Genomic DNA, 20993 nt, shown 5'->3' with positions numbered 1-20993 from the left:
CTCCATGCGCCCGCTCCTAAACTTCCCCCTGTCAGGGGGGAAAATTCTGCCCTATGTATGCACTTAAAATCATTTCTCTTATTGATAATTGTTTAATCTAGTTTTATAAAAACCTATAACACTTGGTGGTCTTATCGCTACTGAATTCAAGACACGCATCTCAAAATTTATACAAATTGAAAATGAGTTGTGACATTTGTCTCAAGTTTCCCTCTGGGATTTGAACGGCTCAGCATTTACCATTGGCTGTGTCATAACATACCACAAATCTTGCCATGTCCATTTAGTGGGAGGCTTGAAATGGATGTCCCTTATCAGTCCATGAAAATCAAGTTCCCGCAATGTTGATATAATTATATTGCAATTTTTTACTACCAATGGGAGGAGTATATGTCAAGCTAGCTCTGCTGACTGGTATTTGGTATTGAGCGGTCTAGCCAGCGATTCCTAAAGGGATCATTGGAAGCTGCTCAGCATCAAAGTATCATTAGTTGCGCTCTGTAGAAGAGTAATATGGACTCTAAATCTCTCCACAGATGCTGTTAGATCTGCTGAGTTTTTCCAGCATTTTTTGGTTTTTTTCAAAGTACCAGTAGTGTTCCTCCACATCCCACAGAAATTGCACTCCCCCGCCAATGTCTGACCTTCTTACAGATTCCCCCTTCCCTCCATCTTTTACTTAGCCTCTACAGAGGAAGTGCAGATGTTCTATGCTTCTGATTGGTGAGCAATCATTTAGCTCTGGCAGCTCAACCATTGCATTTAAATAATGCCCAACTATGTAAATGGCTCAGGGTTTCCTACCGCTTCATAAGGTAGGCAATGTAAGGAGTCAATCTATCGCAAGACACAGCACTATTGGGACTACAATAAGAATTGTTGTGAAGGGAAACCAACGCAGAAATGGCTTAAATGATAACAGAAATTGCATCCCTATAAATGTATATAGCAAAAGTTCATGATCTTATAATTTGGTTTGGAAGGAACGCAGTTCATTGGGAGTGGTCCCTGGCAATTAACAAAAAGGTAATAGCTAGTGAAAGCCCGGAGATTCTAAAAGGTCTGAATCATCATCTTATGATGTATATTCTATTTCACACTCATTCCCACAAAAGCAGTGGGTATTTTCAAGTTCCCTTAAGAACAATTGCAAAAAACACCCCTTGAGAGAACATGCAACAGTAAGAATGAGGAGGAAAATTTTAAGATGTGAATGTTTTAATAACATTACACATTAATCTTATAAGCAAACACCCTCAAAGAATTAAGTGCAAAGAAAATTATACAAATAATCCAGACAGTAAGAAATTAAAGCACATCATGTAATGTACAAAACTAAATAAAAGATATAAAATATAACAAATTTAAAGAGAATTTCCTTACACCACAGATTTCCCCAGAAATTATGAAAAATTGTATCATATTATAGCATTCATGAACACTAAAGCTTTAAACAAGAAATACCAGTAAAAAAGTATATCATTCATTTTTAAATAGTTTTAAAAAAATCCACAAGCTTCTCTGTTCAGTTGGAAGAACCAAATGAACAAATATTCTATGTACCATATCAGGACTAAATTTACAGATTTTATTGTCTGCGAGCTAGCACTGTTGATTGTACTGTGATATTGTACCGAGATAAGTCATTTCTTTTATAAAGAACTTTTATTATTCCTGATTTAAACCAGATTTAAATTGTTCAGGAAACCTAAAACAGCAAAATCTGAGAGGAATATTGCAAATTGATTTTGCAAAAAGTTTCTGGCACCAGCCAGACCCTGTTATCATATCAGCAATATTCACTGTGCGAGTAACGTAAACATACTGAAATATTCATTTCTGAAGGCATGGACAAAAAAAACTTGCATTATCTTGTCTTATATAGTGCCTTTTCATCTCTCAAACATTCAAATGTGCTTTACTCATAATTAACTGCAAAAAATATCAATAAATCTTTATATCAAGCAAAATAATTATTGTACAAAAGCTATAATTCTCTCTTCATATTGTGCACCAATATAGCTACAGAATCATGTAATTTATAGTTATGAAATTTAAACAATTAACTGCCCTCCAGGTAGGTGCTTTCGTGCCATTTGAAATTTTCTGCAAACATTACAGTTCTGTGCGTCAATAGAAAATTCCATGCTAGGCATTTTTATCTTTCACATTTCAACATCAGTAAATAATTATTTGGAACAGGACAGAGTTTCTCTTTCAAGTGGATGTTTTTGTATAACAGAAACTATTTCATTAACAATATGGATGAAACAGCTTCTTCTATAACTGGTCAGGAGTTCCTTTTCAATGGCACATTTTCATAGTCATCTCCTTCTGTTAAAAGAACAGACAAAATAGTATTTTAGTGGGCGATGATGGTCTGGAAACATTTATGCAGACTTGTTGGAACACAGAACACTTTCCAGAGAGAGGAGTTGAGTCAAAGATTGCATCTTTTGAGAGAATATTATCTAAAACCAAAGGAAGAAACCGGGCTATGGGGAGTGACCAAAACAGTACAATTAGTTTTGGATTGCTCTAGCAAACAGCTGGCACAGGCATAATGGGATGCATGGTCTATCCATGGTTCTTTTGTAAAACAAAAATATGATTTAGATATCCTAATTTATTTGAGAACAGTATGAAATGCTTTTTCTGAATTGTGCTTTGAAACTACAAATCACAACAACGACAAACAATATGCAAATGGGAAGTTCCAGAGTTATTGTTGACGTTAATGGAAAGTACCAACACAGCTACACCCAAGAATTCTAGCATTTCTTTTTTGCCACATGATTTACTATATGAAATAAGAGGAACTGCAACAAATGCAGCCAATCTCACTAAACTCAATAGATAACAACTGCCTCAGCGTGCAAAACACCTGTTAAGAGGAAGTAGCAAAAGAGAAGTAAAATCAATCAGAATGTTTTCATGACAAAAATCTTTTCCCAGGATTGCAAGGCTAAAGTGTAATTTATTTTTATAACACTAGTAATTGCCACTTCAAATATATCCTGTGGCCCCAGAATAATAAATCACAATGTAACTGAATGGTTTGCATTAATGTTTCTTCTCTTGCCCTACAAGCCAATCATAAATTTAATGAAATAAAAGCAAAAAACTGAGGATGCTGGAAATCCAAAACAAAAACAAAAATGAAAATACCTGCAAAAACTCAGCATCTGAGGAGAGGAATACAGTTAACGTTTCGACTCTGTATGGCTCTTCAAAAGAACTAAGGAAAGAGTAAACTATTTTTCCTTAGTTCTATTGAAGAGTCATACGGACTCGAAACGTTAACTGTATTCCTCTCCGCAGATGCTGTCAGACCTGCTGAGTTTTTCCAGGTATTTTTATCTTTGTTTTTGTTGTACATTTAATGAAGCCTTCTTGGGGGCTTAACTTGACTTTTGGAATACACGGTGATTAAAATATTTGTTAATTTGCTGAAGCAGAACTGGTCAGCTCAATTGGCTAGAGCATGATGCTTAATAATATTGACGGCATGGGTTCCATCCCCATACTGGCTGGGGTAGTTCTTGAGGCCTGACTCTTCTCCTAGCCACACTATAATATCATGGCACCGAGATTTGTGGAAAGTCATGATAATTGGCCCTTGGACAACGAGGGTGCCAAGTGAAGAGACAGAAAATATAATGAAAAGAGGTAGCTTTTTTACAGAATGTAAATACATTTCACAGACCTATCAACTATCAAAGAACCAGCAAAAGTTTCTCAAGGGCAGTACGAGAGTTCATCCTTTCTTGAAGCGAAACTTTTAAACTCCTGAAGATGTCTGACCTGGTAGTTTGGCTAGCAAATTGTAATTGCACTTAATAACTGGCTAATTGACTTGAAAGCTCTAGAGTTATAATCACGTTAACAATAATATAATAATATATTGTCACATAAACACAAAGGTAGGAGTTTTAACAACCAGAAGTTGTCTTGGTAATATAATTATTATATGGTAAGATCGCCACAGAAATATCCACAGTACCTTCTGGTTGGTAAGGCTGTTGCTAAAATGTCGGTCAAAGAAGGAGGCAGGAACAGAATTACACAGGTAGAGAGACTTACAATGATACAAAGACGAATGCAGATATAATTAAAAGAAACCAGGTAGCAAAAAAAGAAACACTACCTGGTGCACTTTGTATCTTCTTCAGGTCATCAACACAAGAAAGGGAATTGATGGTATGAGGTGATAGGACAATAAGGGGCATACCTTAACTAACATACTCAAATAACAGCATTTAACAAAGCTTGGAATTACTTTAATCCACAGATTTAATGCTGAGAGGCCATCTCACTGTTGGAATTTTAATTAACAATTCTCTCATTGGCCAGGATTTTCCCATTGGTGATTTGGGGGCGGGGCCCGCTCGCCGAGGGAAAAATGACGTGGGATGACATCGGGAGGAATCCCCGGCGTCATCCCGGTCCCTTTAAATTTTCAGGAAGGCGGGCGGACAGTGAAATCAGCTGTCCGCCCGCTGACCTGTCAATGGCCAATTAAGGCCATTGACAGGCCCATTAAGATAGTTAAATGCCCTACCCAGCCAACCTTAAGGCTGGTGGGCAGGCCAGGAGCCCCAGCAGCCTGTAGATTATTAATGAAACTTCATCCACTGGCGGGATGAGGTTTCATTACCGTTTTGTAAAAATTTAATAAATTTTATGAGTTTGTTATCAACATGTCCCATCTCATGTGACATTGTCACATGAGGGGGACATGTTAATAACTTTAAAATGTCTCTATTTTTTTGACTTTACTTACCTTTCACTAAACTCCCTGAGACAGGACTTTGCCTCAGGGAGCAGTGTGCACTTTGACAGTTGGGGGGTCCCTCCACCCCCCGCACAGGATGCACATAGCGCTTCCTGTCGGGCAGGCCGCTGGACGGGCCTTAATTGGCCCGCCCACTCAAAATGGCGGCAGGCCCCATTTCGGCGGTGGGGGTCGGCTGCCCGCCCGCCAGCCAAAGGCTAAATTCTGCCCATTATGTGGTATATGAAACCTTCCCAGTGAAAAACAGGGAATAAGGCCTAGCCATCAATTTACCGTTAACAAAATTTATAATTAATATAGATAAACAAGAAAATCTGTCATTTGGGATCTGGACACATAATTTAAGAGGGGGTTAAGGAGTAAATATATGCACTGATAACTTAATCAATTCCATTGCTAATTCAGCTCCTGTAGAATTGTCATTTGCTATCTCACAGCAGTAGAGCCTCTAATACAAAATACTAATCGTAAATTGTGGCAAGGCAGATCTTTACCAGGAAGCATCATTTCTAAACTGAAGTATTAAGTTGTAACTTGATGCTATCTTTTTCTTTCAGGTGCTGATCCATCTGCTGCTCATTCCAAGCATGTTCTTAATTTAAAATATAATTATTGTAGTTGCTAATACAATTGTTGAAGGCTTCACATATTGGATTCATGGCTATTAAAAGTATTTTTCCAATCATTAGGAGGCCCAATTAAAGTCACACATTGGACATGTCTATTTCATCTGGTTTTATGCAACATCAACTTACTGCTTCAAAGTAATTTAGTAAACAGGTTTGCAAGCCCTTTTTTATATAAAGAGGTGCTTACTCACCATTGGGAGAAAGTAAATATCCTCAATACATCTATACAACAACTGCACCTCTGCTGAATAATGGTTTCAGTGCCATCCAGGATATTAATCAATAAATTCAACTTTATTAGATTATAAGAAATGCTTCTTTTGACTGTTCATGTGTTTATACAGAATCTCAGGACAGAAACAGGCTATTCCGCCCCAATGGTCCATCATGGTGTTTATACTCCACATGATCCTCCTCCCAACCCTTCTTCAATTAATCTTATCAACCTATCCTCCTATTTCTTTCTCCCTCATGTGTTCATCTGGCTTCCCCTTAAATGCATCTACCTCAACTATTCCTTGTAGTAGTGAGTTCACATTCTCTTGACCCTATAGGTAAAACTTGTCTTCTGACTTCCCTCCTAGATTTATTAGTGACTATCTCATATTTATGGTTCCATGAATATGATGAGATTCTGTTTTGCTGACTAGTATGTTGTTGGGTTGCAGTGAACCTGGAAGCTGTTGCGATAACTTGCATATCCAACTGGTAGAACCATCAGTGAGGTACAATATTCACCAATGTTGTGATCAGGGCGGTGGTAATATACTCACATAATTTATGCCAATTTTTGCTGCTCACCAGGTATTTATGAGGAGCTTTTCATTTGCTGTCCAACTAGGAGTTCAAGCTTTCTAAGGGATTAACATCAATTTGTACTCAACATAGCACCTTTAACGTAATAAAACAAGGCATTTCGCATGAGTGTTATCAAATAAAATTTGACACTGAGCCACATAAAGAGACATCAGGTCAGGTGGTTTTAAAAAGGTATCTGCTTCACTAATGAAACCTCAAAAAGTGCAAACAAAAACTCTATCTGTGTAGATACTCAGCAGTTCAAGTACCTGTCTGATCAAAAATGTTTAAACCTGTGATGTATTAAAGACATTTCCAAAGCTACAAACATTATACTCAGAGTTCATTAATTCACCTTCAGCTTCCTACCACCCTCCATAATGTAGTCCCATTTTCCACAAGCATCATTTTATTATCCCCCTATAAACTGTATTACACTGGGCTTAAAATTTCTAAAAAGAGTGCCTAACAGACCAGAAAGCATTGCTCTGTTAAAAAAAAACCTATCAAACAAAGCTTACTGGTAAATTTAGCTGTAAAGGAACATACCAGGGGTACTAATTCTTTGTTGTCTATTAGATTGAACTCCTTAACGAAGTAGTAAAAATGTTTGTAACAGGTATTAACGTGCGCTTCTGCACCCATAAAGCTGATCCGGTCAAAGTGGTGAATGTACACGTGGACAAAAACACGGAAAAGGCGAGAAAGGATCTTCTTGCAAACTTGCTGGAAATTCTTAGGAAAGGGAGTGCCTGAGAGAAAAGAAAGAACATATAAGTTAATGTTCTTGCTAGTGCTAAATGGTGCCAATAGCCCAACATATCCATATAGCATAGACAGGAACTTTACAGTACATTTGAAGTTCATGGTGCAGTTTAGGTGTACTTAGTGAATAAAGATTAGAAATAAAATATGAAAACCTGCACTTTTTACAGTAAATTTGCTTGAGCCACTGTGATACTGATCAATCTCTCATCTAGTATTTCATCAAACAGAACATAGAGTCTTGCAGGATTCAAACGTTCAGATTTAAGGAGGATTTTCTTTTTTTAAGTCAATAACAGCACAAGTCCAACTTGACAAAGGAGTACTGGAAAACTGGAACTCCCTCCACCAAAAGATTGTTGACATTAGGTCCATTGAAATTTTCATAACCAGAATTGATAGATTTTTGTTATGCAAGGTTACAGTGCCAAAGTGGATAAATGAAGTCAAGGTACAGATCAGCCATGATCTAATTGAATGGCGAAAGTGGCTTGAGGCTGAATGGCCTACTCTTGTTTCAATGTTGATGGTTGCTGATAGAGCTACTGGTCATTTTCACTTTCAACATTTTCGGTTTTGTGTGTAGAATTAGTTTATGGTCTACGTACTATTTACAGCAGCAGTAACAGGTTATATTCCAGTCTGACGAACACACAGACAACAAAGTGAATTGTACCAAATTGTCCGTTCACACAGAGCAGTCAACTCGTTTAAAGTTACATAGGATTAAACATAAGGGCACAGCAATCAAGAGATCAATATTGAAATAATAGCGAGTCAACCAACGTCACTGAAATTTAAAAGTTTCTGTCATCAGACATCGTTTCATAAATTCACATGTAGTGTGTATAGGCTTCAATGCAGCTGCCCCCTCCTCCATCAATCTATATTTAAATAGAATCAATGATTTTCCTAAGGTGACTGAGTCACTTAATACCTGGCATCTACAAAGTCCATACAAAAAACTGAAGCCATTTCTTTTGGCCTATTGATACAGTTGCGCCTTAGTGAGATGTGCAAAATGACATTTTCTCAGGGAAAATTGATAAAGAATAAACAAAAAGCAAAATCAAATAGCAGTATTTGATTGTTTCAACTCACCAACATTGGTTGGAAATATGTTTTCATTGTTCACTTGGGTTTCAATCCAATCCATAAGGCGACTCATGTATTGTGGTGCTGACAGTGCAGTAGGTTTTTTGTACTTATCCTCATCTTGCCATCTGTATTCATATCGAGGTCCTCCTGACATGATAGGGCATGTGCTATTAGTGCAGAATTCTGATACAGTTCCATAAATCAGATTAATACGGTTAAAAAAATCTACCACATGTACAGCTACCCAGTCATTGAGATCCTCGTTTGAAGGGAGCTGCACTGCCAATTTCAAATCTAGACCGGCATTTAGCGATGCTTGTGCCCTTTTATGCAATTCAAACCTCTGCGTGCCCGGCTCAAATTTGCGTTTGGGGCGAAAAGTCTTGTCTTTATTGAACACCTGTTTCAAGGCCACAGCCATATTAAAATCTTTGCAATGGTCCATGAAAAGCAGCAAGAACGATAATCTTCACAATAGAGGGCTGGCACTCAAGGCAATTTATGTTGCTTGCAAACCTAAAATATATGTGTTGTAGAGTTGCTTGCATTCAACAAGTCTTCAATTCTGTGAAAAATGTGGAAAACAGAACTTGAGTCATAGTATAATTTATTATCACAGTACAATTTTATGTTGTCATCAGCAAAACTTATCTATCCCAGTCAACGACACTTCACAAATTTGGTTTGTAGTATTTCAAGTTAGTCTTCATTTTTCTAACCCTTTTATGGGCCCCATATGGAAGAACATACAAATCACACTGAAGCACATACCCTCATTAGATAGTCTATAATACACGACAGTCTATAATACATTCAAAAATTATTTACTTTACAATAGTGACAGAGCTGCTCTTAAATAAACCAATGTATATAGAGATTAGCACTTGTTTCATTTTCAACTTCTTAAATTGAACAAAAGCAAACAAGTAGAGTCCTGCACCTTTAAAGGAATTTAAGGGGATTTACATTCACTGTTGGTACTTCCCTTGTGATTTTTAACTTGAAGCATGTCACTGCATGTCATGCATACATGCATGGCAGATGACTTGAGAATACAGGAAAAATTATGTTACTGCACTAGACAGTTTATTTTTCCTGTCTTTTCTCCCCTTTCACCCCATCTCTTCTGAACACAATGTGTCACTTTGAGCTACAGTTCAGCAAACAAGCTAAACTGAATTTATATAAGATGTTAGGCCACAGTTTGAGTAGTGCGAGAAGTTTAGGACATCTAATTCTCCCCATACTGTGATCTATGGCTTGGTTCTGGAAACAAAAACAAAAACTGCTGGTAAAACTCAGTAGGTCTGACAACATCTATGGAGAGAAAGACAGAGTTAACGTTTCGAGTCCGTATTACTCTTCAGAACTAAAGAGAAGTAGGAATGTGGTGAAATATATACTGTTTAAGGGGGTGGGACAGGTGAAGCTGGATAGAAGGCCAGTGATAGGTAGAGGCAAAGGAGAGATCGCAAAAGATGTCATAAACAAAAGGTCAAAGGGGTGTTGATGGTGGTGATACTGGCTAAAGGAGGTGCTAATGGTGACATTAAGAGTAGAAAGCAGGATGAGCAAGTGACAGATGGCCCGGGTGTGGGTGGGATGGGGACGGTGTGGGAGAAAAGATCAAAATAGGCTAAAAGGTGGGGATAAAACAATGAATGGAAATAAATTTTAAAATAATAATAATAGAAACAGGTGGGGGAAAAATGTATATATAGAAATTTAAAAATATTTGAAAAAAGGGGATCAAAAAGGGGTGAGGATGGAGGGGACAGTTCATGATCTGAAGTTGTTGAACTCAATATTCAGTCCGGAAGGCTGTAAAGTGCCTAGTCGGAAGATGAGGTGCTGTTCCTCCAGTTTGCATTGAGCTTCACTGGAACATTGCAGCAGGCCAAGGACGGACATGTGTGCATGAGAGCAGGGTGGAGTGTTGAAATGGCAAGCGACAGGGAGGTCTGGGTCATGCTTGCAGACAGACCGAAGGTATTCCGCAAAGTGGTCACCCAGTCTGCGTTTTGATTCCCTTTTTTCAAATTTTTATTTTTAAATTTCTATATATACATTTTCCCCCCACCTGTTTCTATTATTATTTTAAAAATTTATTTCCATTCATTGTTTTATCCCCACCTTTTAACCTATTTTGATCTTTTCTCCCACACCGTCCCATCCCCCCACCCCACCCACACCCAGGCCATCTGTCACTTGCTCATCCTGCTTTCTACTCTTAATGTCACCATTAGCACCTCCTTTAGCCAGTATCACCACCATCAACACCCCTTCGACCTTTTGTTTATGACATCTTTAGCAATCTCTCCTTTGCCTCCACCTGTCACTGACCTTCTATCCAGCTTCATCTGACCCACCCCCCACCTTAAACAGTATATATTTCACCACATTCCTACTTCTCTTTAGTTCTGAAGAAGTCATACGGACTCGAAATGTTAACTCTGTCCTTCTCTTCACAGATGTTGTCAGACGTGCTGAGTTTTTCCAGCAATTTTTGTTTTTGTTTCAGATTTCCAACATCCGTAGTATTTTGCTTTTATCTTGGTTCTGGAAACGTTGGGTTAGTCAGAAAACAAGTATTTTGCTACGTGCAGCAAGGATCTTTCAAAACTTAATTACAAATGAACTTAAAATGAAAAAATAAAAGCAGCATTTTAGTCATATTCCTGAAGTGGGATTCTCGTTTTCATGCAATTGGACTTTAATTTTTATTGTACATTAGCTATTTACTGATAACTATTGAATGCCCAAACATGTAGAAGTTTAAAAAAACATAATTTAGGTTATGTGGGCGTCGCTGGCTAGGCCAACATTTATTGCCCATCCCCAATTACCCTTGAGAAGGTGATAGTGAACTGCCTTCTTGAACCGCTGCAGTCCACGTGGTGTAGTCCACAGTGCTGTTAGGAAGGGAGTTCCAGGATTTTGACCCAGTGACAGTGAAGGAACAGTGAGATATTTCCAAGTCAGGATGATAAGTGACTTGGAGAGGAACTTCCAGGTGGTAGTGTTCCCATGTATCTGCTGCCGTTGTCCTTCTAGATGGTAGCTGTCATGGGTTTGGAAGGTGCTGCCTAAGGAGCCTTGGTGAGGTTGCTTTTGTCCTGGATGGTGTAAGCTTCTTGAGTGTTGTGGGAGCTGCACTCATCCAGGCAAGTGGAGAGTATTCCATCACACTCCTGACTTGTGCTTTGTAGATGGCAGACAGGCTTTGGAGAGGGAGGTGAGTTCCTCGTCGCAGGATTCCTAACCTCTGACCTGCTCTTGTAGCTACAGTATTTATATGGCTAGTCCAGTTCAGTTTCTGGTCAACGGTAACCCCCAGGATGTTGATAGTGGGGGATTCAGTGATGGTAATGCCATTGAACATCAAGGGATGAAGGTTAGATTCTCTCTTGTTGGAGATGGCCATTGCCTGGCACTTATGTGGCATGAATGTGGCTTGCCAATTGTCAGCCCAAGCTTGGAAATTGTCCAGGTCTTTCTGTATTTGGACATGGACTGCTTCAGTATCTGAAGTAACAATTTTAAAGCTCTTTCTTCTGGCAGATCGCCTGCAACATTCTATTTTTGCAAACATTCTTTTAGTTCAGAGATCTTTCTGAATGTGATTCTTTAAGCAACAATTTGCATGTATTATGTGCCTTTTATTTTCAGCATATAAATTTTTTAAAAATCTCCACTAAATCGTAAGTAAATTTTAAAGTGTAACCAGGTTTACATGGCTTCAAAGCTGAAGCCATCGCGAAGTTCTGATCAGATATTTTAAACTTGCCCCTATCTTATATTCAAACCAGGAGCCAACTTGTTCCTAGCTGTCAATTCCTTTTTACCGGAATATCTAGGTTTTTGACTAACATCGAAGAACTCTATTACAACTTTCTAGAGATGAGAAATAGTATCCCCACCTTTGAAATGATACAAGCACCTACCTTTCTATGCAAATGATTCACTTCCACCACTGCCAGGTTTTTTTCAACCATTCATATTTCATTTGAAAATATCTTCATGTTTATCGCCTTTCTGAAGATTAATATTATACTCCTTTATGTTTCTAAATAAAATTTGTAACAATAAATTGAAATTAAAAAGATCCAGCAAACAGCTTATACACTGCACGGCTGCTTTTGTTAATAGTGTGTGGATTTCCTGGTTCCTTTATTTATATAGTTCAGATTTTCTTACCCAATTAAATGAATAATGTATTGTGGAGAGTGAAGGTATGGGGAAACCCACATGTCATTTCAATACATTATTCTAGGGAAGTTAGGGAAACTCCCAGCTGGAATGTTTCTCAGAAGAGCTATTTTTTTTTTGTTCAACAGGTTTACACTATGCTCATTTCTTTGTTGCTGCTACAAAATACCCAGCCCAATCGTTGAGAGGAAATAGCATCAGAGTAACTGACCACTTGATTTACTGAATCATTTTAGAGTTGGGCTGCCCTAAAGAATGCTTTAATCTGCAGCTTGCCTAGACAACCAAATATTTCATCTTGACCTACTAGCAAAAATATCAAGAGTCCTGCTGTGCTTAGCCATCTGCTTGGCTGAAGTACTGCTATGGGTTTTGGAGTCATACATGGATGACCACACAAGCTCGTGGAGATACCATTTTAATGGCCTCCCTCAGGGGTCAGTCCTAGCACCAACCCTTTTTAATCTGTATATTAATGATTTAGCTGTGGCCATATTGTGGAAATCACACCCTAGAGACCACACTAATGATAAAAAAAACTTACAGCTGAGTAATGCCTGAAATGGCGTCTTCAACCAAGAACCACAAAGACTGTGCGCTATGTTTTTCACTTGTATAATGCTAGTGCCTCTCATGAGCTCAACCTAAATGGTCAACTTCTTAAATATGATGCTCACCCTATTTACTTGGGTATGACCCTCTACAAAAAACATCTCCTGGAAACTGCTGAGAAAGCTAATTCCAACTTAGAAGCTCCCCTGGGGAGCAAATGCCTCCAATATACGCTCATTCATGCTGATATCCAATTGTGGAATATTATGCTCCCCGCACACTAAAATTGTGGATACTCATTAAGGCTGAGTTAGACAGATTCTTGATAAACAAGGGAGTCAAAGGTTTTAGAGAGGTAGACAAGAAACTGGAGTTGAGGCCACAATCAGATCAGCCATAATCTTATTAATTGGCGGGGCAGGCTTGAGGGGCCAAATGGCCTACTTCTGCTCCTAATTCTTGTGTTCTTGCACGTTACTATGCACCTTGTGTCAGACACACTCTCTGCTCCCATGGTTGCCAGTCTTTGCAGGGGCAAATACAAACCCTGTCATTAATTCAACAATCTGTTGACCTACACACTTTGCATGTTGGTGCTGACAATGCTTTAAGATGGCTGGGAGGACATGCTGAGTCGTTGTGGTAAATAAATAAATCTTGGAAATAAACTCAGCAAGTGTATGGGCACTAGGGTATAGGGATTTTAATTAAAATACTGAGAAATTTTTCATGGATCATAAAAAGAACTAGTGATTCCCCACCCTTCCTAAAAACATTACATTGTTAAGGTTTCACTTCACACCCAATACAAAAAGTTTCCAACCTCAGCATAATCACATTGGCAGCATCAAACAGTGGTGAAATACTTTCATTACACATCAGCCAAGGGAGATAAAGAAAATGAGAAAGGTAATCTTAAACAGATGGTTTTCTTTTTTCTCTCTCTCTCTCTCTCTCTATCTATATATATATATATATATATAAATATATATAGAGTAGAGTAAATAAAGTAGCATTAAGTAAGTCAAAGGTGAATCTATGGCATTTGGGAGGTTACTGTAGCAGGAAGAAAATAAAAGCAAGGGTGTGGGAGGAGGGAAAATGATTTAAGATGTATAATTATTGTGTATATGCATGCATAAGGCTAGAAATTTATCTCCCTCAGAATATAAAAATGTGTGTGAAAGGTGGAGGGATGCTGGGACAAAGGTCAGCTAATACTTCGGTCATATTTCCCTTCTAATAAAGCAATATCACTAAGGATAGGAGACCCAGCTCTACAGCACTGTATTTCAAACAGAAATTGCACCATTTCTCCAGTGCTGCGATATCGATACTTGGGATTTTAATTCAAATCCCCACTAATTTTAAATTAGAGATAGGCAATAGAAAGAAGGAATTTGCATTTATTTATACAGTGCCTTTCACAACCTCAGCATGTCCCAAATCACTAATCCAAATAAATTGCTTTAAGCGTGTAGTCTACTGTTTTAGTTTAGTCAATGCATTCAGGGACGGGCTGTGTAAAATCAGCAATGGGAGCAAGAACTGAAGTCAAGAATGAGAGTTAATATTTAACCATCAGTGCAGAAAAAGCGCAGGTAAAAATGTGTTAAATTAATTAACAGAACAATTATTTGTAATGCTAACTGAATGAAGGTGAGAATTTTGGCAGCTATAGGCTCTGTAATGTTGATCTTCATACTTCTTTTTGGGTTGGGGAGGAGTGATGAGAGAGGGCATCTTAAAGATGAACTGCCTTATGCCTGAATATAAATGCTACATGAACTGGGCCCTGTTGGAGAACTGAGTTAATAATGAACTCTAATAGCCATAATGAACTATCGTAACTGAGAGTGATTGATTCACCAGGACGTTGGGAAACAAAGAAAGGTGAAACTGGAATACAAACAAGGAGTTCTGTTCCACTCTAGATTTCTGGCTATCAAGTGGAATGCAAGGACAGACTGGCCAGAACTGACATCAATCATGGGTAATTAATGAAGAACTTTAGAGCAAAGTATAGATGCTTTTAAATAATTATAAGACAGGATGTATCCCATAAGGGAGTTATGAGGAGTTGACAGTCCAAAGAACTGTCTATACATAAAATATCAGTTGTTGGTAAGCAACCAGTGTTTAAAAAGGGGTGAAGTTGCAGGGTTAAATGAGATAGAGGAGTGAGAGAAAACTGAATTGCTACCCTTTGTGTTGTATGGACTGATCATCTGTGCAAAACAAATAGAGTTTGCTCCCTATACTTAACTGTCTTGTACATATTTGACGCATGCTGCTATGATCCACAGAGGGAAGGAGGTGCACTGACCTTCGGTAAAAATATTTTGTTCCAACTCTATGCAACTCCTAATTTGTCCTGCAAGTCATGGGTTAGAAGGACATGGTCCACTCAACAGCTTCAACAAATCAATAGAGAGGAAAAAAACAAACTTGGGTACTTTGCAGTACTTGAACATAAAAAAGAATATTCCAGCAACTTACTACAGCATAGCTGTAATGCTGCAGTAAAAACGTCACACAGCTGGACAGTAACCTCGTACAGGCATCATGGCTCTAAGGCACACTGGAACCCCTCCAATGTAAACTGCAGACAATGTCACTTCCAAGTTTAAAAAAGTATAAACAATATTTAAATGAACCAGAGAATAAAGTCAAGGATATAAGTTGTCAGTAATCAAAACAAGTTTATAAACCATAATCACCTGATCCGCCAAAGAATATGATTCATATCCCTACTCTTCTATACAAAATTAGTGTTAGTACCTCAAAGTAGTTGATTTATAAGAGATTCCCCACTTGCAGCCCCATCCAATTTTCTTCTTTACCCTCTGAAAGGCAGCCACTCATGCTGAGGTGTAGGCAACTCAAGAACTCTGGTATCTTGACAAAGCGGACGCTCAATGTTTGAGCCAAGATGGAAGGCAAAATCTATTTTTACCCAACATCCACAAATGAATTTTCCAGCCAAAGTCATTGGATAGCAATCTGGAGAGGGAACCCTAACTGTTTTTATCAGCTTCCATGCCCAGGTACTCAGGTACCCAGAAATCAACTGCTTGCTCCTAACCACCAACTGCTACAGCTTTATTATAAATTATTGCTGAGATTTTGATTTCTGAGCTGACAGCAACGTCTGGAATATACACAAGAACACAAGAGATAGGAACATGAGTAGACCATTCAGCTCATGGAGCCTGCTCCATCATTCAATATGATCATGGCTGACCTTGGACTTCAACTCCACTTTTCCACCCACTCCCCACACTCCTTGGTTCTCTAAGACACCAAAAATCTGTCTAAGTCTTAAATATATTCAACGATGGAGCATCCACAATCCTCTGGGGCAAATAATTCCAAAGATTCACAACCCTTTGAGTGAAGAAATTTCTCCTCATCTAAATCCTAAATGATAGGTCCCTTATCCTGAGACTGAGCCCCATGTTTTGGATTCCCCACTCAGTGGAAACAACTTCTCAATGTCTACCATGTCAAACCCCTTCAGTATCTTGTACGCATATATGCATTTGAATGCAGAAGTCCAGAAGTTTATGTCAGTGACTCTACTCCAGACGACATGCTGTTGTAGACTGCAATCAATTAGAAATCATTAAACTGAGGAGAACTTCCACTCTTAGTCTCACAGTAAAAACCCTTGAAAAGTTACACCTTGTTGAATGATGTGTAGCTGAGTTTTTAATGGCAAAGTAAGTTCATAAATACTGCTAAGGAGTTTCACTGGCCCTGAAAGAGTAATTTTATATTTGCTGAATTTCAAATTTCTCCATTATGATTAAGCTTCTACCTTAATCCCATATGTATGACCCAATCATTTATTTCACTACCTGTAAAATTTAAAAATTATAAACAAAAAGGGATTCAGTGGTTTTCACTTCCTGGTTTGCTGTCCGAGAATACTTTGATGTGATTGGCTGCTCACCCAGCTTGATGATATCACTGCTGACCATGAAATTCAGCCGTTATTTCTGCACCATACTTCAGAAATTCTCATTGACATCGAAGTTCAATACAGGTTGAGAGTACAAAGCTAAGGCAGGTAATGACCAATGTTTGTTTTAGAGATTCTCAATTATAACAAATTCAGATATGGTGCTTTTGAAGCTAAGTAATCTTGCTTTCTTACAACTCTATACACCAGAACTACACAGAACCTGCAGACATGCAACAGTATATTATTTCTCCATAGTCAATTATTAATTTTACCATGTAAGCCAGGAAAGAAAGGGGGGGGGTGGATGTGGTAGAGAAAACGAGAGTTCACTGTCTGTTTTTCCTATTGTATTAAAGAGACATCTCTCCTACTTCAGAAAGTTTAACATTTTGGGTCAAACATTTTAGTTATAATCAGACTATGGTTATGACACCTCCCTCCTTTAACATAGAACAATGGTCATTATTTGTCTATATTTCTAATTACTCTATTTATTACAAGGAAGCCAGCCTTGCACTAAACCATCAGTTTATTGTGGGGCAGATTAGGCCATATTGAAATACACTGCCTGCGTGACTGACCTAAAATAAAATAGTACATTAGCAACTACTTGGCTTTACTGCTCTTGTATTTGGCTTCTGGCAGTAGGTAAGTCATCCTATTTAAATTAATATCAGTTAAATTATTAATCTTAATATATTACCAGTCCTAAAGCTCAACCAGTTATTTAATTACTTCTATACACACATTGCAAAAACTTCTTCAGCATTTAAGATGTTATGTGGCAAGAAAAGTAAAAACACAGCAGGATTGTATAGTGCAGTGGGTTAAACACTAGTCTTTCACTTCTCGGACCCAGGTTTAAATCAAACCCAGACTCCTGGAAGGAAAATATCCTCAACTGGCCGTGTAAATGCATTTAGTTACAATTTAACACTGGAGTGACAAAACAATTAACTTTATTGTAAATGTAAAATATTCTGTTCATAGTTTATCTTTAAAACATGAAAGTAGGGAGAAAGAGAGCCAATCAGCCAATTCACATAAAATATCCAATTAAACCGTTTTCATTCATTTCTGTCTCATCATCAGCTTGTGCCCTCTGCTTGTTTTTATTCAGAAAACTGTTTTAGACAGTACTTGTTATTTTGGTTCAGTATAAAAAGCTTATCTGTATCTAGTGAGGTTTTAAAAACCAGAATCAGTCCTGTTTCAGCCTTGTTAATAGATTCAGCTTTTGCCTCTCATAGCAGAACATTCATTTATACCCAGTGACGACCATTTTATTTTCCTTCCAAACTTCCACACAACATATTATTGTGGATTTTCTGCTGGGTTACTCAGAATAAATCAGAGAGGAGTCCAAGAATCTATTTTCTCCTGCTGCTTAAATAAAAGCCACCAGGTCTAGCTGGCGTAAACAGGGCTGTGATCAGAGGGTGTAATTCCTACCACAGACAAACCGACCTGCCTGAATTCAGGCTATCTGCAGATGACAGCCAGTTATAAATCTCTGCCTGGTAATTAGAAGAAACAGCAGGAAATAACCTGTTCATTATTTATTTTTAAATAAAGGCTTCCCATACATAACTAACTGTGATGTCTGCAATGTGACAGAGGCTGTGGAGTGAGGGTTTTGCTGCTGTGGCCCTGCCATTGCTGACAGGTTGATGTGGGGGGGGGGGGGGGGTTAGTGTCTCCCACAGGGAGGGAGGCCCTGGAGTGAGGGTTTTGCTGCTGACAGGGTGATGGGGGGGGGGGGGGGGTCAGTGTCTCCCAGAGGGAGGGAGGGAGTGTGAGTGAGGGTTTTGCTGCTGACAGGTTGATGGGGGGGGGGGGGGGGGGGGAGGAGGTTGTGGGGAGGGCGGGGTTTGGGGGGGATTTAGGGGGGTCAGTGTCTCCCAGAGGGAGGGAGGGAGGGAGTGTGAGTGAGGGTTTTGCTGCTGACAGGTTGATGTGTGGGGGGGGGGGAGGTTGTGGGGGTTTAGGGGGGTCAGTGTCTCCCAGAGGGAGGGAGGGAGGGAGTGTGTGAGGGTTTTGCTGCTGACAGGTTGATGGGGGGGGGGGGGGAGGTTGTGGGGGTTTAGGGGGGTCAGTGTCTCCCAGAGGGAGGGAGGGAGGGAGGGAGGGAGGGAGTGTGAGTGAGGGTTTTGCTGCTGACAGGTTGATGTGTTGGGGGGGGGGGGGGGGGGGAGGTTGTGGGGGTTTAGGGGGGTCAGTGTCTCCCAGAGGGAGGGAGGGAGTGTGAGTGAGGGTTTTGCTGCTGACAGGTTGATGTGTGGTATGGGGGGCGAGGTTGGGGGGAGGGGGGGGTTTAGCGGGGTCAGTGTCTCCCGCAGGGAGGGAGGGAGTTGAGTTGAGCGATGGCCGGATGGACGTGTCCTGTCAGCCGCGGGTGGGGCGCTGCAGGTAGACGGAGCGGGGCCGTTAGAGCCTCATGACTCCCGCCCATCCACCAGATGCTGCAAATCGTTAGTTAATTAAAGATTAATTAATTATACCGATCCCCCCCCCTCCCCCAATCCTCACTCACCCCCCCCACAGCCCCTCCTCAGCCCCAGCTCCAGCCTGACCCGCCCTCCCGCCGGCCGGTCACCCTCACCATCTCCCCATGTCCTTCCATTAGATATAAAGCTCCTCCTGCTCTCCCTCCTCCCGACAACACTCCCACCGGACTCCGACCCCCCCTCACTCACTCACTCCCTCCCTCACTCACCCGCCGCCGCCGCTCCCACCCCCCCCAATATTCACTCACCCGCGGCCTCGCAGATGCTTCTGCCGCCCCGAGCTCCGCCGTCCTCTACACTGCGCATGCGCCCCGGCCCGGCCGCGATGCCCGCCGGGAGTTGTAGTCACCAGTGCTGGAGATCAGCCAGGGCAATGCGCCCAGGGAAAGAGGCAGAGCGTCTTCAACAGGCAAATAACAACATGCTTGGGCCATGGACTCTGCATCGCCCTGTGTTTTGCAAAGGCGGCTGTGGAATGCATGACCGGCGCAAGTAATGGAAGCAAAGATATTTTCAAGATTTGAATGGGTTGGATAAGCAATTTGAGGGAAAAGAGAATGATTCTTTTTTTAAAAATTGCATTTATATAGCGTCATTCGCCACCACAGGATATCCCAAAGCACTTTACAGCCAATGATGTATTTTTTGAAGTGTAGTCACTGTTGTAATGTCGGAACACAACAGGCAAATTGCACACAGCAAGCTCCCACATTAAAGGATAAATATTAGCCAAGACGCCAGGGATAACTCTCCTGCTCTGATCCAAAACAATAGTGGGATCTTTTATATCCACCTGAGAAGGCAGATGAGGCCTTGGTTTATCCATCTCACCAAAAAGACAGCACCTCCAACAGTGTTGCACTTTCTCAGTAGTGCACTGGAGTGTCAGCCTATATTTTTGTACTCGAGTCCTGAAGTGTGATTTTAAGCTCACAACCTTCTGACTCAGATCAGAGAACAAACATTATTTTCTGAATAATAAATATTTGTCAGGTTGAATTGCTTGTCTTATTGTAAACTCTAGCCATAAGTCACCTATTCTAATTACACTTTCCAGCTTGCTTTTTAAGCAATCAATTCTCCTTTGAACGGAAACAAAGATCACTAATTCAAGTGGTTTGTGATGGAGAAGTGTACAAGGAGCAGTGTTTATCTTGCAGGGGCCCTATGGAAAAGTTGTTTGGACACACCAAATTTGATTATACAATTCTAAATACCACCTACTTAAATCTGGTTTCAAATTGCACACATATGATCATGAAAAGACATGTTTGCAACAGGCTATATGAAAATAGTTGGCAGGATTATCAGATCAGCTATCATTGCGTAGGTGTCCTTTCAGTGAAGCTGCTCAGGCCATTCTTGAATTGTACATTTTAACTACCTATGTAAAGATGTTTTTCTAGCTTCCACTTGATATGAGCTCATTTCTTTGTCATTAAGGTAAAGATCATTCCCACTTATCTCTATGTCTCATTTAAATCTTTCATTTCTTCCCATCTTCTACATCCAATCTCATCTGGTCTCTAAGACTTACCTCTGGCTTCATCAACTTGCTTATTACTAAATATCTGCTGAATGTTCAGGCATTTAATTGTACAGTACCACTGGGACAAATCAATTGCTAATTGCTCAATACTGAATCACAACAAAGACCTGAAGAACAAGTAGAG

The 20993-nt window shown here is 39.8% G+C and overlaps 1 protein-coding gene across 3 annotated transcripts; it reads right to left on the bottom strand.

The window, feature by feature from the left end:
- Positions 1–1200: 1200 nt before the first annotated feature.
- On the bottom strand, positions 1201–19642 carry LOC144688867 (MOB kinase activator 3B-like). 3 transcript variants are annotated; one of them, XM_078555869.1, is made up of 5 exons: positions 19569–19642; positions 12030–12151; positions 8089–8650; positions 6772–6974; positions 1201–2334 (listed from the first exon to the last, which is right to left on the bottom strand). In XM_078555869.1, the coding sequence occupies exons 3-5, from the start codon at positions 8528–8530 to the stop codon at positions 2305–2307; spliced, it is 675 nt and encodes a 224-aa protein (XP_078411995.1). In that variant the 5' UTR covers positions 8531–8650; positions 12030–12151; positions 19569–19642; the 3' UTR covers positions 1201–2304. The 3 variants fall into 3 exon arrangements, with proteins under 3 accessions (XP_078411995.1, XP_078411996.1, XP_078411994.1); XM_078555870.1 differs by lacking the exon at positions 12030–12151; XM_078555868.1 differs by lacking the exon at positions 19569–19642 and having other exon boundaries at positions 12030–12164.
- Between the last annotated feature and the right edge of the window lie 1351 nt (positions 19643–20993).

This window comes from Cetorhinus maximus, chromosome 13 (assembly GCF_964194155.1).
Source record: "Cetorhinus maximus chromosome 13, sCetMax3.hap1.1, whole genome shotgun sequence".
NCBI classification, from domain to species: Eukaryota; Metazoa; Chordata; class Chondrichthyes; order Lamniformes; family Cetorhinidae; genus Cetorhinus; species Cetorhinus maximus.
The sequence above is the reverse complement of the archived record's forward strand: the minus strand, read 5'-3'. Positions and strand labels throughout refer to the sequence as shown.